The 18,970-nt window shown below is 33.4% G+C and overlaps 1 protein-coding gene across 4 annotated transcripts in view; it reads left to right on the top strand.

Annotated features, from left to right (window-relative positions):
• The first annotated feature begins 82 nt into the window (after window positions 1-82).
• LOC121374897 (glycogen debranching enzyme-like) overlaps window positions 83-18,970 on the top strand; it is a 69,174-nt gene continuing 50,286 nt past the window's right edge. For 2 of the 4 annotated variants that reach the window (XM_041502020.1, XM_041502023.1), the window contains exons 1-3: window positions 83-196; window positions 13,468-13,572; window positions 16,171-16,393. In XM_041502020.1, coding sequence (XP_041357954.1) covers window positions 13,491-13,572; window positions 16,171-16,393 — 305 coding nt within the window. In that variant the 5' untranslated portion in view covers window positions 83-196; window positions 13,468-13,490. Of the gene's footprint in view, window positions 197-314; window positions 334-5,197; window positions 5,310-13,467; window positions 13,573-16,170; window positions 16,394-18,970 lie in introns of those variants that run through there. The other 2 variants (XM_041502021.1, XM_041502022.1) reach the window with 2 other exon arrangements.

The raw sequence follows: 18,970 nt of genomic DNA on the forward strand, positions 1-18,970 counted from the left end.
TAAAAACTAAAACTAAATAGGTTCCCGAATACGATGTAGCATGTTATACATACCCCACCCACCCAACCACCCACAATGCTCCCCCACCTTTACCGGAAATTATAATTTCAAACGTCAGTCCAACAAATTAAATTCAAGACAGACAGCCAGCGTCAAACTGCCTGTTTGGAATTCTCGATGTTCCATGTGTATAGTGGTAAGATAAAGGCATTGAGCTTATTTTAATGATGCTATTAATAATTTTAAAAAGTTTAACGGCGGGAGAAAACAAAATTACCGTTTTTTAAATTTAACCTCCCGCTAGATATGAACACCATTTTGTATCACAAAAACGTAAGTATCATAAAATTCGCAAGACAACCAAAAATATTCAAGATTAAAAAAAACAACAAGGTATTTGATCAATTATCGTCTTTGTGTAAAATCTGTAATCGATTTTCAGATATATATAGCCTAATAGCTATTAGTTTTGAAACTTCGTTGCGCAAAACGTAAACAGCTGTTTTTGTTTTGTTTGCTCAAACAATTGTGTGGGGTTTTTTTTTGGTTTTTTAAATTATAACGGTCTTTAGGTTAATTTGTAGAAATACTATAGTCTGTCTCACCCTCCTACAAAAATGTTGGTTTTTTTTTTTTTTTTTTTTTTTTTTTTTTTTTGTAAATAATTGCAGTTGGATTTGACGTAAGAACAAAAACAAGTGTTTTGGAAAACCCCCCCCCCCCCCCCCCCCCCCAAACTCAAACAAACATATTTGTGTGTACAATTTAGAAAACAGTTGGCTCATAAATAAATAACTTGTAGTAAATTCCATAGTATGGAAAAAGGCGTTCACCGTGGGAAGGACTGTAGTTTAATGTTATATTATTTTAGTTTTGTTATTTCCACTATAAATGTTTGTGGGGTGTTGGTTTGTTTGGGTTTTTTCATTAATTAGTTTCTTGTGTGTTTTGTTTTGTTAACAAAAACCAACAAAACCCCCCCAATTATACTTGAAAATAGTAATAGTTAAATTTGACCACGAGACTGGTCCGAACAAAACCGTTTTAACATCTAAAATGTTATTTTATCATTTATTAAAACGTTTTTCTGTATTGACAACTTTATTCTGAATTTCAATTTTATTTTTGGTAGCCACTGGTGTAGCTAGGATTTTATAATGTGTAGGAACCATCCATAATCATATTAATGGGGCGACATGCAAATATAAAAGTGTGTGGGGGGGGGGGGGGAGGGAGAGAGCCCTCTGGCCACACCCATGTTTGTAACAGTATTGGAATTTCGCCTTCGTTACCTATTTCTATGTATTTGATGTGCCTATATCCATTTAAGGGAAAAACACGCTGTCCTGCTAGTGGGGACACAGTCCAGCAGTCTCAACTGCCTGTCCAGGCTGAAGACAGAATGGGCGTACTTTTTCATGAAAATAAGTTCATGGTCGTCGTTTTAAATAATTTGGACGACGATTTTGATGGTCCGTTAAAAAAAAAAATGGAAGCAGATATTAAGTTAATCCTAAATTTAATTCTCTTTGACACAAGACTACAAGCGTTAACCGCTAGGGTCATAAATAAGCTTTAATTTAAAACGTTTAATTTTTTTTTTTAAAGGTATGTTACAAACAGAATACTACATTCGTATCCGGGCTAAAACTGTCTGTTAGATACTATTTATCTTACAACGTGTTGTTTAAAACGTATCCAACTCTCTTTCACTAGTTATATGTTTTAAAACAACTCGTAAGATAAAATTAAATGGTATTTAACGCCCTCTCATATAGTATTCTCTCATATAGTATTCTCTTGTTTTTCTTTTCTTGCTGTTGATATTATTGTTCATGTCTGTATAATTCATATATGGAAATAAATGATTGATTGATTTTGATATATGAACTTTTAATTATTTCATTGCCGATCCTAGAATGGAATCGTGCCTTGCTTATTACCTACTGCCAGCGTCCACAATTTTAACGACAGCCAGATACTGCTGTGTACAGATAGACCAGAATATGAAACACCAACGCTGCTGAACCCATAAAACACAAGATTTTTTTATTTTTTATTATTATTTTTTTTTTTACACGGTATACCAGCTGGATACTAGCAATTTAAAATGTGGTATCGGGAATTGGAATTTATTATATTGTAGATACCAGACATTATAATTCTGAGTATCCCAAAACATCTTTCTTCAGCTGGCAAGAATGACAATAGTAATGGTAACAAATGCAAATTTTTTTCAAGAGCAATGAAAGTTTAATAGACATAGTCAAAATCACAATAGCGAGTGGGACAGGGAAGGAATCGAACCTGTGTCACACAATGTCATCGCACTCACCAAAATCAGTTTTGTTGTTGTTGACTTGTGTTCTTTAGAGTCATTTCACTGTTAGATCTTTAAAGTACAAACAAAAGAACAAGCACGTTTGACAACATTATAGGTCGTGAACCATATAAACTAGAGTGAGAACATTGGTGTTTTTGAGGTTGAATTCAGATGCCAGGGAATTCTTACATTGTCATTGTTAGGGTAGTTATTTTGAAAGACAACTGCATTCCCTTATTAGAAGATGTTATACAATTGCCGCTAATATGACTTTATTTACAGTTCATATTTTTTTTAAAACGTGGCAACCAGGAACACCATATAGGGTAATAATATAGTTGGAGGTGCTTTCCAGTCTATTGCAACACTGATTTTGCTATGAGATTGATTATGATGTTACTAACTTCGCTTAGAAATAATAATTAATTCAAGTACAACGTTAACTCGGAAGTTATTATGATTATGATTATGATGATTATTATTTGAGGGGTGAAGATATCCCATCGAGATTTTTGTCTTTTTAAGTCTGGTATCCAAAATTCAAATATAGTATCTTTGTGATATCGGGATACTGCTAAATCGAACATTGCACTTAATGTATTCTAATTTTTATTTAAAAACAATAAGAGGCTGTTAATGTTTAATATTATTTATTATTGTAGTGACTTAAGGTGAGTTTTACAATTGGCACCGTAAACGTTACAGCCGTTACACAAAGCAACCTTACGGTAGTCGTAAGTGTCCCTTTAATGATTAAAATCTTTGTGAAGAAGTACGAATTAAATAATAAATTGGTTATTGACTTTTCAGAACATCTCGGATGTATTCATTGGTATCGAACATCCATGAAGTAACTTTGTCAGTTTATTTGCTAAGTGATAATTATTAAATCAAAAATATGAATTATAATATTATTAATTGTGGTTGAACTACAAATGTATATTATTACACGTTGCAGCAACATGTTCTAAGGACACAATTGATCGATATTATATATATTTATAAATGAGTGGGGGACTTGAGAGACCAAATCAAACATACTTTTATAGACAAGACTTTTCTGTAGTTCGTAACACATATCCTCAGAAAATATACAGCTTATTCGTTTAATTTGTGGATTCACTTAGATGTTACAAATGTGCCCAGTTACCGTGTACTTAATCACAGTTCTATGAATATCCACGATTAATTAACGGGGACCTACCATGTTTGCTTTTGCAATTAATATTGATAGTTTCTCCCCCCCCCCCCTCCTCGACCTGTAGTGTGACTGCAAAATTTAGTATGTATGTTTTCAAAGGTTGTTAAAGAACTTTGTATAATTATGTTTTGGGTTTTTTACCATTCCAATGAAATCGGCTCCTCGTATTTCAGTTATATAAAACAATCGGTTTTAGAAGGGTATCAAACAATTTGTTGTGTATGATTTGAGGTGGTGAGCTACCTGGAAAAACTACTATTGATTTTGAAGAACGCTTTCAAGACTTTGCTGAATACGTTTGTTTTAGTACTAGTAAAACGCCCTTGAGATTTTATGAGCAATCCAAGGTTTGTATATATATATATATATATATATATATTCTTGTGATTGATCTAGTGCGTTTACCTCATGACATAATTTGGTATCGAGTGTTACTTTAATGCTTTTAGTTATGATCATTACATTTAATTTTACATGTTTATAATAAGTCAATAAATCCATATCCATAATGGTATTCATTATATATATATATATATATATATATATATATATATATATATATATATATATATATATATATATATATATATATAAACCCACATACTTTTTGTTTATTTGTAATATACTTTTTGTTTATTTGTAATACTTGATTGTTCTGTGTTTGGCACCCGACCCTATAAGACTATAGTATTCAGTGTTATATAAGATATACTATTTAGGCACGTAGGTATAATGGGATACAAACTCGATAGCTACGTACCAGCCTGCACCTTCAAAGTTATCTCGAAGTTGTATAATGGTGACTTCCCGCCAAAATTAATTATTAGCTTTTACTTTGAAACATAAACATTATACCTTCAACTATATACCCATACAAATTACAACTAAATAATTTAATTTACCACAAGTAGTAAAGAAACAAAAAATACTGGAAAATCTATTGTGAACGACCCTCGAAATTTGGCGCGTTTGTTCCAGGCGAATGTAATGCCAGGAGTGTTGCCGACAGCATTTGCAATTTTGCAGTCTATGTGCAAATCATCAGTCTCCGACGGCCCTATTCAGCCAACTTGCCAGATTTTGTGGATTGGCCAGTTTTATAACACATGACAGGAATATGTTTACAGGACACCTTACAATTTCCATATTCCTGAGTTATTTATGCAAAGATTAATTTCTTTGAGTCGATTAATATCTAGTTATTTACTACATATAAATTTTAAAACAGCGAAATATAACACTTGTGATTATGATATAGCATGTTAATACGATTATAATTTGGAGTTTTTAACAAGGAACATTTTGTTAGTGTCGCGGCGTGAGTGACTGATTCGCTACTCAAAGTTCAGAAATCGGTACACAATTTAAAAATATTAAGCCGTACGTAGTTGCTAATCAATTTTCAATTGACTAGAAGTATCACTAATCAAGATTTTGAAAACAAAATTCTCCCTGTTTAAGTTCGAAGAAGTATTTTACACCTGTCCGTGTTTGCGTTTCGCTCAATCGTTTACTTCAGGTATTAACGACCTTGAAAGGTCATATCCCCTAGGAGGTCAAACTGACCATGGATATAGTTTACATTTGCAGCCACACAGGACCGTGATGATGTATTGTTATGTAATGCAGTGATGCTAGCGCAAATTTTTGACAGTTGTTATTTAATTTTACAGGATTAAAAATGCGCTGTACTTGAAAAATATTATTTGTCATCAGGCTGTTGCAAAAGGACTTCGATTGTTTATTCGCCGATCTTTTCGTCGATCTTTCATTCATTGTATGATTGTAAGTACTGTCAAGTGTAAATGGGGCCCTCATTGGTATTCAGTCAAATCCATTTGGTTGTTGTCGCAATACATTTTAAAAAAAATTTTTTTTTTTTTTTTTTTATATATATGTTTTATTATTATTATTATTATTATTTTTTTTTTTTTTTTTAAAGTTATAAATTAGGACTTATGATAGCAGAAAGCAGCATTTGGTAATTTCTTTTAATTAAATTAAAGGGGTTATATCATAATCACAATTTGTGCTATATTTTGCTATTTATAAATTTATTACTGATAATTACACATAATCCTTGCACAAATAACTCAGGAATATAGAAATTGTAATTTGTTTATATGCTGTGGTACTGTGTAAACAGACATGTTCAGTATGATTAGATCCCTGATATTTTTATATTGTATCAAATCTTAGTAAATTGATGAATACACATGTTGACCGGATAGGGCAATCACAGGGCACAATATTTCATGCGAACCGCCCTTCTGTTCGCGTGTCAGTTACGCAAAATTTAATTTATGCGAACCGCTAATTGGTTACGCCATGACCTGTAAACGTTAAGAAATTAAAACTTGCAAACTTCACAATTACAGGAAGTTTATTCACGCAGACATAGGCCCCTACTCCTAGTATTCCGACAAATGGTTTAGACTGATTTTTAAATACTTGATGCGCAGCAAACCAGTAAACAACGTTATATTGCAACAGTTGTAACTTGCGATCAGTCTAAACTTTTAAAAAAGTTTTAAAGAAATGTGCTTGGACTGCTTGGGACGGCTAAGTTATCTGCTGCTATTTTATCTCTAAAGGAATATATGTAGACATAATATTGGATTGGCTATAATTTTGCATATATGTTAAAAACAATTTTAATGTAAACAGGAATCCAAAAGTGTCAAAAAAATTGAAAAATACTAACATCGCATAATGAGCTTTAAAAAAACAAACATTTGGAACGTCACTGTAGTATAGAAGTACCATCGATAAAATGAAAGTAGCGTAACCACTGCAAAACGAAAAAAAAGGAATCCCTCGAAATGATTATGTATCTATTTCAAAGTACGTACGCATGTGCGAAATGTAAAAAAAAATCCGGGAATAGGTCGAGGCTGTCTGTAATTGTTCTATAAAATATCCTTTTAAAACTGACTCAAAAAAAGATAGAAAAAAATGCCACAGAATGCATCTACAGGTGTCCTGGAGGTCCCCCGAATCCCCCTGCTCAGGCACGCCTTCGGCGTGTGTAATCAGGGCTAGCTCTGCCACTCGCCAAATTTGCCAACTGCGAATTTTAGGAGCAATTGGCGAATTTTATTTTGATATGGTGAAAAAATTTCATGTGCTAATTGATGTTTTGTTGAAAAATAACGGTGGATTTTGCATATTTAAAGATAATTTGGCGAATAATTTTGCTTACCCAGAGCTAGCCCTGGTAATGCTAAAAACATTTCTGGCTACGCCCCTGTATTTTGTTTCAGTACTGGGGCTGACATTCAGTTCTTTTATAATATTGTTAACTTTAGCAAGCATTAAAGGGACATTCCTGAGTTTGCTGCAATTTTTAAGATGTTATCGACTAACAGAGACTTTTCAACGATTGTATTTACATATTAAATATATTTTTCTGCAAAAATATTAGTGGCTGTATATTAGACGTGTTTCTGATCGTTCTAATATTTGTACTAAGTTAAATTTCACTTTATTTCCTAAAGTATATTTTTTTCGTACATGTACGTACAAAATTATTTAAAGACAAACTCCATTTTGGGCTTCTTACAGATATTAAGACGACCAGAAACACATTGAATATACAGACACTGATATTCTAAACAAGAAAATATATTTAATATGTAAGTCTAATCGTAGAAATATTTTATTAGTCGGAAACACCTTACAATGCAGCAAACTCAGGAATGTCCCTTTAAAGACATTTTTTTGTAAAATGTTTTGTTTTGTATTTTGTTTTAACTTTATGTTTGAGCTAAAAACTGTGTATTTAAAATATAATTTCAACATAATTTTGAGGTAACTGATCAATCGGGTAACCCACGGGTTACACAAATATAATTTACGTAACCGAACAATTAGTTACCTAGGTAAAAATCATGTGAACCAACTACCGGTTCCTTCTGATTTCGAAATATTGTCCCCTGCAGTCAGAGGCAGATGCAGGGCCTCTAGATTATGGTAGCCCCACTCCCATGGCTAGTGATATTCAATGATGGGCTAGTAAATAACTACTATCGCCTTGCCTGATGGCTAGTGTAAAAACAAAAGTTGTCAACTGCTGCATTTAAGTCTTATTTTTGTAAATATGAATATCATGTCCCTTCCCCCCCAAATCAAACAATTTTTTAAGCTCGATCTTCTTCTTTAGGTGACATATCCGATTATTTCTATTATTAAAATTGTATTTACTTGAAGTGGTGCTAGTGAATTTTTAATCATGGCTAGTACATTTTTTAAATCACTGATCCCATGGCTAGTGGATTTTTATTGCAATTCTAGAAGCCCTGGAAGATGACTTGTATGAAGATAGCTAATAAATCGGTAACAATCATATGGCATAACGTTACAGGTTGTTTGCCACAAATAAATGCACCCATTTCCATCAGTTGCTTGCTAAAAAGTTATATGGTTGACAACTTTTTTCACCGTTTTGACTTTGTAAGTGTATAACTGTAACATCTCTTGCTGTAATTACACTTCAAATTTATATTTCATAAATAGTAAAAAATTAAATTAATTACAAGGGTTTCTTCAAACAGTAAAATTTTTCAGTAGCAGTTTTGCATTAGAATTTTCCCCAATATTCTGAAAATCGAAATGTCATACACCCAGTTTATTATTGTAAGAAAATGCAAAGTGACGTCATTCAACTTCAAAAGTATCTATATTATTATTATGTTCAATGCTTTGTCACACTGTAATAAAAACCTGTTTATTTAACTTGATCCCTTTTAAAATAGTTTCGTGTTCTATTATAAGCAGACAATGCCATCTACATGGTGGGATGTTTTATTTTAATAGTTTTAGACAAAATATTAAGTTTAAATTTTAAAAGATGAAAAAAATAAAAAGTCCTATTTGTCAAATACATCATATTAAAAAACGACTGTTGGATATAGAATGTTACATTTATTGTGTACAAAGCCAAAATAAGGCTATTATGTTCATGGTGATTTACCTATTTTTAACAGTTACATACATGTTATTGTATGACCCTTGAACTTAAAAGATAGAAATTTTGTTTTCCAGACTTATAAAATTTGGCAGTGCCTCAAGATACTGAGCTAAAATGTTGTGTATAGCTTTATCACATTGTTACTGATCAAATTTGACTTTCATGGCAATGTAACCATTTTTCACAGAGTTTTGGCCCTTGAGATATTGAGATTTGTTTGCCACATTTTCTTTTCACAGTGCCTCAGATTTTAAGCTGAAATTTTGTGTATAACTTTATCATGTACAGTTACAAATCAAGTTTGACGTAATGGCGATTTACCATTTTGTTTTTCTGAGTTATGGCCCTTGAACTTAGGAGATGAAAATGTGTCAGACCCTGTAGGGGTCATATATTGCTTTAGCAATACTCTCAGAATGCTTGTTGCAATAAAATATGTTTGTTATTACTGTCCATGCCAAATGGAATATTGAAAATAATTAAATGTTGGAATTTTCATCAGATGTAACATTGTTTAATGAGTGGATATTGGGTGCCAGACATAATTTATGAAGGACGGATGGATGGGTGTATGAATGTGTGTGTGTGTCAGTGTGTAATGTAGAGACAGAGAGATTATTATACGAGCTTGTGTGTCATACTGATTTTACGAAACAAGTGTCAGGATTTTTTTATTGCCCGAGCAGTACGACACATGCGAGTAATTGTTTTTATGAATAACAAGCCCCAAGGGCTGTCTCAAAATGTTTCAACCACAACTAGGAGACGACATATTTCACAAGCACAGTCTGGGCTAGGACTGGGGAAGCAATGTCATGTTCTGTCACTTCCCCAAATTACTTCATTACGCTTGTTATTACACTTGTGCTTTGTATTATTATTATTAACCCGGTTTTGTTGAACCGTGTGGTTAATAATAATAGAATCTATCACTGTTGTGAGGTATAGATAAGGCTATTCCAACGCGAGGGACAAAATGGTTTTTGTGAGGACCGAGGTTTACCATGCAAAAGCTGGATAACAGTCCAGTGGGCAAGAAATTTTAATATACACTAATTATGTACTACACAATTTAATTATAAATACACAGGTCCATATATAGAAATATACCATGATGTGATTCATGAGTGTTGAAATATTAGCTGGAATGGGAAACAACTGGGTCTATTGAGATTGACCAATCTTGTGTCCTATTAAACTTTAGATAGACATTTTACTTTTCTGTATTTCAATGTACACTTTGAATTTTCTGTTACTCTGATTGAAAATGTTCATAAAACAAAACAAAAAATATATCAGAAATTGTGGTTTAGTAAATTTTTTACATATGTAATATATACCCTGTATATAATGACTCCGTGGAATAGACTAGTAATCATAATGTACATTCCAAAACACACCACGTGAGAATGCTACTACTGATTGCATCAAGTACAAACCTACATGACATTATTTACTAATGTGCCCTTCTGTCTGCTTTAACAATTTTCAACCCTGCAATACAACTGACAATATAACAAACAAACAATGTTTCAAACAACCAACATGTAGATTTACCATACCTATATGTATGTTGTTTTTGCACATTTAGGCCTACAAATATTGCAATATATTACATATATTGAAAAAATTAATGTTGGCAACCCTAGTTACATGGACATAAATGTTTTAGCATGTGACACACCCACACCCCAAAACCATTCCCCAAGATGGCAAATGGAGAATACAATTATTTGTTAAAATGGTAAATATTACATTGCTCAGTTTTGTTTTGAAAAGGAAGCTAATTAATTAATACATGCAGTTTGTCGCAGGCATACATGTGGTGTGAAAGTTTAGGTGTAATACATTATGTTGTTTTTCAACACCTTGTTTAAAAATCCTAAAGACTAAAGTACACACTTATGTAGCAAAAAAATAAATAATCTAGGTATAATGTTCCATGCACATGTACATGTAGGTCAAGGTGTTTTATTTATTTAGAGTACATTAGTTTGTTGACCCCTATTTCTCCCAGGTGCCTACACAGATCTTTATAGACTGCATATATACAACATATACCATCTATATATGCTTAGGTTGTGTTTCCTAAAAATTGTTTTCTTTAAATAATAAAAACGGTTTTAAGACAGATCTGGGTAGATTTAAGGCTGTTAACTGTTTTCAAGGCTAAACTAGGGCCCAGCCCAGTAGCCCAATGGTAAAGTGCGCACCTGATATGCGGTCTGCCTGGTATGTGCTATCCTGTCTGTGGGATGGTGTTTACAAAAGATCCATTGCTACTAATGGAAAATGTAGTGCTCAGGTTTCATCTCCAAGGCTACATATATATATATGTAGAAATTACCAAATGTTTGATATCCAGTAGCTGATAGTTAATAAGTCAATGTGCTCTACTGGTGTCGTTAAATAAAATAAACTTGAACTTTCAAGGCAAAATTTCATTTAGATTCTGTTTCAGTTTCCATCATAAGATGATGTGAATATCAAAGGCTGTGTTAGAAAGAATTTTGGGGTGGAGAGGTTATGAATAAATAATATCTTTAGTTGTTATTCTGAAAAGGTGGGGGGGAGGCGGGATTTGAATCAGTCAGTTTCATGTATACTGCTTGCATCACAGGATCGAACCACCTCAGTGGATCCATTCAACTGATATTTTTTCTTTCTTGTTTTAACCAATGCACTATGACTGGTCAAAAGCTATGGTATGTGCTTTCCTGTCTGTGGGAAAGTGCATATAAAAGATGCCTTGCTGCATTAGGAAAAAATGTACATAGCAAGTTTCCTCTGATGACTCCCAGTCAGAATTACCAAATGTTTGATATCCAATAGCCGATGATTAATTTATCAATGTGCTCTAGTGTTGTCATTAAACAAAACCAAAAAACCGTTTAAAAAACCCGCAAAGTTTATTCTACAGGTGCACTGGCGACATTGGAATATATATGAATTATTTGAATGGTAGGTGCACTTAAATGCACTCTTGGCCATTTTAATTTTAATTTAATGATTTCAAAAGTTGAAATCTCTAAACTCCACTGGTCTTAATATATATACATGTATATGTGTGTGTCAGTAAGACACTGCTGTTAACTTCCACTTTGAATATTTTCTGACAGAATAACTTGGGCCTAGCTTACACAATTTGAGTTTGACAAACATACATCAAACTCAGGTATGCCCATTCCTACAGTGCAAACATAAAGAAGTGAGGGTATTAGTGACCAAAAAAAGTAAAGTAAAGTTTGTTTTATTTAACGACGCCACTAGAGCACATTGATTTTTAATCTTATCATCGGCTATTGGACGTCAAACATATGGTCATTCTGACACTGTTTTTAGAGGAAACCCGCTGTCGCCACATAGGCTACTCTTCTTTACGACAGGCAGCAAGGGATCTTTTATTTGCGCTTCCCACAGGCAGGATAGCACAAACCATGGCCTTTGTTGAACCAGTTATGGATCACTGGTCGGTGCAAGTGGTTTACACCTACCCATTGAGCCTTGCGGAGCACTCACTCAGGGTTTGGAGTCGGTATCTGGATTAAAAATCCCATGCCTCGACTGGGATCCGAACCCAGTACCTACCAGCCTGTAGACCGATGGCCTGCCACGACGCCACCGAGGCCGGTGTATTAGTGACCATTACATGACATCAGAAAAGTTGCAGAGTGATAAACAATTACTGGACATTCCTACATGAACAGGTATTAGCTAAAAGATGTTGGATGTTTGGAAATGATAAGGAATTCACAGTTGTTTTTATAATGTATAATTTGCAAATAAATGTGTTTTTTCTCCCCTTAAGGTTACAATAACAAGAGTGTCAATCTTGCATGCATTGTGGTGGTCTTGGCCTGGTAACAATTTAAAATAAGGTCACTTCTGGCTTATAGAAGCGCTTAGTTGCTGTCACATATATTTCATGGGAACACTGCAGCTATTACTGGGTCACAGTGTGTATGCTCATTTTACTAGGATCAGCAGTTCTTGGCACCTGTACCCTTGCATTGTTGATATTTGTCTTCTACAAGGCTGAGCTCTCATTTTTCAAGTTCAGCTATATATATATATATAAATGCGGGGTCATTTAGATGAAAATAGAGAAACAAGTTATGAACTAGAAGTTTGTCACTTTGTTTAGAGTTTAATTACAGCTGTTGGGCATGTATGATAATTACAGTAAGTGTTACGATAAATTGAAAATCGCAGTAACTGAAAAAGTAAAGTGTATAAGCATGCAATATGTCATTGTAGTAATTGTTGATTTGTATTGGATATGATCAGAGTTTCTACAATGTTTATAAAAATCCACTAGCCATGGGATCAGTGTTTTAAAACATTTACTAGCCACGATTAAAAATTCACTAGCCCTACTTTAAGTAATACAATTTTATTAATAGGAATACTCAGATATGTCATCTAAACAGGGAAGTAGAGCTTGAAAACCCTTGGGGTAGGGGTGGGTGGGGGCAGAACCTAACGAAGGAAATAGAGTTTTAAAACCCTTAATTGTGGTGTGGCCAGGATATTCATATTTAGAAAATGGACTTAAATGCAGCATTTTACAACTTTTTTTCACTAGTCGTCGGGCATGACAATAGCTAGTAGTTATTTACTAGCCGTACATCGAATATCACTAACCATGGGACTGGGGCTACTATAATCTAGAAGCCCAAATGATGCACATAAAGTAGATGAATTTCTGTAATATTATTAGTTTGTTTTCAAACTTATTTTGTTTTTTGTTTTAGGAATGTCAGCTTATTTCTTATTTTTTCTATAATAAGTGCCGTAATGCTTTTATCTTTGAACATGGTTACATGTATGTTGGCATATATTTTGGGCGTTGCAGAATTTATTACCTGCTATAATATTTTATTATTTATTGTAAACTACAATTTCATGTTTATTAATGGAAATGGAAAATATGAAGCTTCATGAACTAATTTGAACAATTTTATGTTTTTTTAGTTCATAGAATATACTGAAACAAAATGTCTGGAATCGGACAGGTTCGAGTTTTGACGCTCAATAAGGATGAAAATAGAGAGACAACACTGTACAGACTACAGAAAGGTACATTGTTTTATTAGTATCACAGTTAAATATGTATGTAATAAATGGCCTATACAGGCCTTGAAAATCATGGAATTTGGGTCAAGGACAGTTATGAAAATTGAAATTTTTTTGAAATTCCACCACCCCCCTATCCAATTAAGTAACATAAAAAGAGGTTGGCAATTTGCACCAGAACATTGCAATATTATAACATGTTGATGATTGCAGAAAAATCCTTGAATATTTTAAAGAAAGATATAATGGAAAATGTTGTAACATTTTTAAACTGTCGTGAATTTGGTTGATAACAAAGTACCTGTATACATGTATATGAACCCCATAATAATGTTCTGTTGTCATAAAACATGGTATGCATATTCAGTGATATATAATGCACATTATTGCTTAATATCAACAAGTATATTATTATATTTAATTATCGTCCATTGACCTGTTTAGGTGAGGGACCTGTTTCGGTGGTTACATCGTTTGTTTTTAAGATTTCTGACGTCATTGACTTTTGCATGGGGAAAGTAACAAATGTCTCACATTCACAGACATGTTCGTAAAAAAGTTAAAACGAGCAAGGAAAGCAAGATGGAACTTGACCCACTCATAAACACAGCACATTTCTTAATACCTTTTTTTAATAATTTTCAAAAACAGTCATTTGAAAGAAAACTTCATTTTAAAAACTATTTTTGTCTGTTCTCAACTGTACTGGAATGACCATATGTTTGACGTCCAATAGCCGATGATAAGATAAAAAAATCAATGTTCTCTAGGTGTGTCATTAAATGAAAAAACCTTATTTTTTAACTGTACTGCTATCTTGTTATGAAGTCACATGATTGTCACAGCGTTTGCTGGCAAAACTCTCTTTACATATACTTGCCAAAAATATATGGTCCATATATGTGTTAACATAAATATCTGTCTGGATATCTGTTTATATATTTATTAAAACTCATATTATGAACATAACATATTATGCTACCCCTAAACTGGTAATGGACATTATCAGCCAGACGTCTGTAAAACTCTTGATTAAGTAAACTTTCCCATCTGAAATTAAAAAAACTTACCAATTACGTAGTCCCAAAGAAAAGAAAATTATCACTTGGGTATCGTGAGTGGTCGTTTTTGCTCCCAACGTAGCCTACCGATACTAGTATGCATTTTTTGATTTGGATTTTTTTAAGAGAAAAAAATATTATAACCCCATTTCGATTTGTTAATCAGTGATAAAAATAAGACTTTTTTTTTTACTAGTCCACTGGACAAATATATCTAAAAATTATTTGTCTGCCAATATTTTCACTTGTCCAAATAAATGGTTTGTTTTATTCAAGTACCAGGATGATGTTTATGATTGCTCAAAATGGAACTGCACTGAACATTTTTACTTGTCCACTGGACAACCAAAGAGGCACATTTTGCTTGTCTGAATAGATTTTCACTTGTCAGGACAAACAGACAAGTGCTTATTTCAGCCACTGTTAATGCAAATTGAAATATATTTAGTTAAATAGTTTATTATATTATCAAGTCATATGTTGTTTTACAAGTCTGGTAGATCAAAGGAAAGTGCCTTGTCTTAAATTACCATGTTTGTTTACACTGTGCATACAAGAGTTGGTAGGAGCTGATGTCACTTAAGTTTGCCCCAAGCTAGAGTACTAGATGCCACGAAAACGAAACAAAATATCTGCCCCCAATTAGCCGCAGGAATAATCACATTTTTTAAAATTAAACTTTAAAATTACGCATTTTTAATTTCATTTCCAACACATAAGGCTCATATTTCACCATTTTCAATTAAATTTGGTGGGAAGCTTGGCCCATGGAGAAACAAAATCATCAGGGCCTGAGGGGTGGGGGCCAAAAGGGGAAGAAACTACATGTAGTTGTTGTTAAAAAAACTAACAATTCTCTTCTTCCATAAATGCCAAGCCTTGACACATGGAAAAATTAATTTGTTAGGGGCATGGCCCAAACGAAACAAATGGGTCAGTTAAAAACAATATTCTCTACTTCCAGAAATGCTATAATTAATTGAATAGTCTTCATATTATATAAAAGTCAATAGATGGTTTATTAAAGTTGTGAATTTCATTAATGGTGGGTTCTTGTATGAGGATGGATACATTTTATCTGGAGTTGTATCTATCGAGAAATACATTTAAGCTGTAATTTCTCCACAACTACTAGACCATTTCCAACCACATTTGGTGGTAAGCTTCCTTGACCCATGGAGAAAGAAAATAATGAATTTGGTCACTCTGACCACCTTCCCCCACCTCCGGAAAATGGGTATCATGCATTCCATGAGTCTAGTACATGTAGGTGCATGGGATCAACAATTTACTCAGGTTACCATTTGGGTCAAGGGCCTCTTATTAAAATTGCGCCCACATCCCTAGAAACGTCCTGCAGTTCCCCATCTTTTATTTGATATGTCGTAGCCTAGGTGGCGTGAGTGTGTTTCGTGTCTCGCCATTTTGACCTATACATTAGACACCAAATAGGCCTAGATCTGATATATAAAACTACATTCAGTTTAGCAGATTTGATGAACTTCATTAACAATGTTTTTTTCTTTTTACCGTGCACTAGGATGGAACTTACGTTTCATACTGGGATCATCTCTTCAGACAGCACCAGTGAGATTGTTCTGTAATCACCCTCCAAATAAAGATGTCAGCTTTGACCGAAACGAATATGAGGAGCTGGAGTTTAAGAGCGCCACTAACATGAAAAGTGACCGCCATGATTATTATGCGGATGTCTCCCTAATTTGTGCAGGCTCTTTCAATTACTACTTCACAATTGATAACAGGTTTGTACAATCATTAGAATATGTTATCGCAATTGTGGCTGTTCCAGCAATGAATTACACATGGTATTATTTTGGTAGTGTGTGTTCGGTTGGTGAGGGATGGAGGATGGGAGGTTTGACCTGGTTACAAAAACTATCACATGGCATGGTGGTGGTGTTGGAGACAGAAGAGGCCAGGCTAGGGATTTTTTAAGCTATCTGAGCGCTACGAAATCATAATACCATCTTAGGCTAAGATGTCACTATAGCACACGCCATAGTGACGTCATAGTATAATGTAGTTTATGGTGGTTTTACGATTTTGTTGTGCTAAGTGACATCATAGTTTATGATGGTTTTACGATTTTGTAATACTAAGATAGCTTCAAAAATATGGGCTCAGGTTGGGAAGCCCCCGAAACTTCCCAATACCTGTAGATTGTAATTAAATAATTTTGTATTTTAAAAATGAATACATTCAAAGTAACTTTGTTATCATTCACTCCATTACGTGATACTGCTTAAAGAGCCATTAAATTAAACCATTAGTTTTGTCCTTTTATTTCATTTTAGCAAAATGTTGATGCTTATACCCAATTAAGATTTAATTACAGACCTCAACCATGTAGGCTGTCCAGGACGGGTTAGTGGTTAGTAGTATTTATTAGGGAGAGAGAAGTCAGTTTAGTGGCCTTACACTTCTCCACTGAATCATTAAAATTCATTCTGGATGGGAGCTGGATGACATATCAGCCTTTAGGCTTAAACACTATGCCACTAGGACCAGTTATTCTTTCAGTAAGGAAGACAATTCAGTGTATCTTGATAAATGTGTAGAAATTTAATCTTGTACAAATAAAGAAAATTGAATAATTGGTATAATGTTAATTTTTTTGGGGGGGGGAATTTATCGCAGATCTGTCAACCTTTAGTCAAGAGAAAGCAGGAGGTGTGTGTTGAAAAAGCAGGAGATTTTGTAAAAAAAGCAGGAGATTTTTTAAATTAACACAATTTAACCCAAAATCGCAAGATTTAAAAACAATATATATTACAATAAGTTATATGAACACTACATAATGTCATATTATATATACTTGTTAACCTTAGATCTTGGCATTTAAAAAAAATAAAAAAATAAAAAATTAATTGAAAAAATATATTATTATGATTTAATACATTTTTTTTTTTTAAATAACTTTTTTATCCCAAAATATTAAGAACACGAAAAAGAAATTAAAAAATTAATTAGTACATTTACGGTATTACACTAAGTACTAATTAGTACTTACAGCCTTACAGGTTAGTTACATCATCATTTGTGGTTAGTGTAGCTACAAATGTAAGTACATGTACCTAAGACAAATTTATATAAATCTTATAAATTAATATTCAGTTTTTACTATTATGAGGAACAGTGGCATGGTACTTATTTAAACTCATTATAATGATGCATTAAATACTGTATTTCCATTAATTATACCGTATATGCAAAAATGTTCGCAAATAAAATATACCGCGAAAATTGCGAACACGTTGACAGCACCACGAATTTAATTACGCGTGAACTAATTTCCGATTTGGTATAATTTTCATGGATACAAAAGACAAGCAGTCAGAGGTACCTGTTAAATTTGTACCGAGTTTTGTATGCACTGTGTCTTTACCTCCAAATTATTAACAAGGTCACATGGTTCTATAAATCTGCATGGTCACGTGGATCTGATCGAAGTGACAAACAAGTGGGTGTAAGTCTGTTGTTACGTAATTTCAGTTTTGTTTGTTTTCTTTGTAACCTTGAATGGAAGTTTGTGGGTATCACCAATAATTAAAAGTTATTTCTTCTGATATTTGCGTTTTTCAATTTTCTGTATCGCATGTGCGTGTTCCATCGATAACATGTCTTATCAGACCTACATACAACATTGACGTCTTGCTGACAGCATGGTAACATGTCCAAGTGTGTGTGTGAAATCGTCATTGAAAAGAGTTTGACAAATGAAATATGGGTAATTTTGATTTTATTATCAGTCGCGAAAATGTAAAATGAAAGCCTGATCACGAATTATTTTAGCCGCAAAAATATTTGCGTATACGGTAAGTAAAACCTCATTACGGACATCGTGTGAAATTTACTTGAATTATACCCATTTCCGTGAGTAACTTTATGTCAAACACAACATTTATTAATTGTACAAAAATAATCTCTTGAAGTGTACCCTTGTTACCAACATTTTACTGCGCAAACATACAAAAGTAACTGACACAAGTATGTTTATATAGCTAATTGGTCTTTTCGTTGTCTTGCTGTGACATGTGATTTTAACATGCATCGTGTGTATCGCTGTCAACTCTGGGCAGAGTCTGGCACTTTAGATTTGTCATAGTTGCATTATGTAATCTAGTGGGAAGACATTTTACAATTCAGAGGCGTTATTAGAACTAAATTGGATAGTTATATATATGGCAACACTGAATGACAATACACAGCCTGTTGAATTAGCGGCAACACGCTTCGTAGCCATTACGATGACAACAAACATTATAATAGCACGTCATTTTCTAAACTCCATGTGCTTTTTTAACAATATAAATATCCCA

Source organism: Gigantopelta aegis, chromosome 6 (assembly GCF_016097555.1).
Source record: "Gigantopelta aegis isolate Gae_Host chromosome 6, Gae_host_genome, whole genome shotgun sequence".
NCBI classification, from domain to species: Eukaryota; Metazoa; Mollusca; class Gastropoda; order Neomphalida; family Peltospiridae; genus Gigantopelta; species Gigantopelta aegis.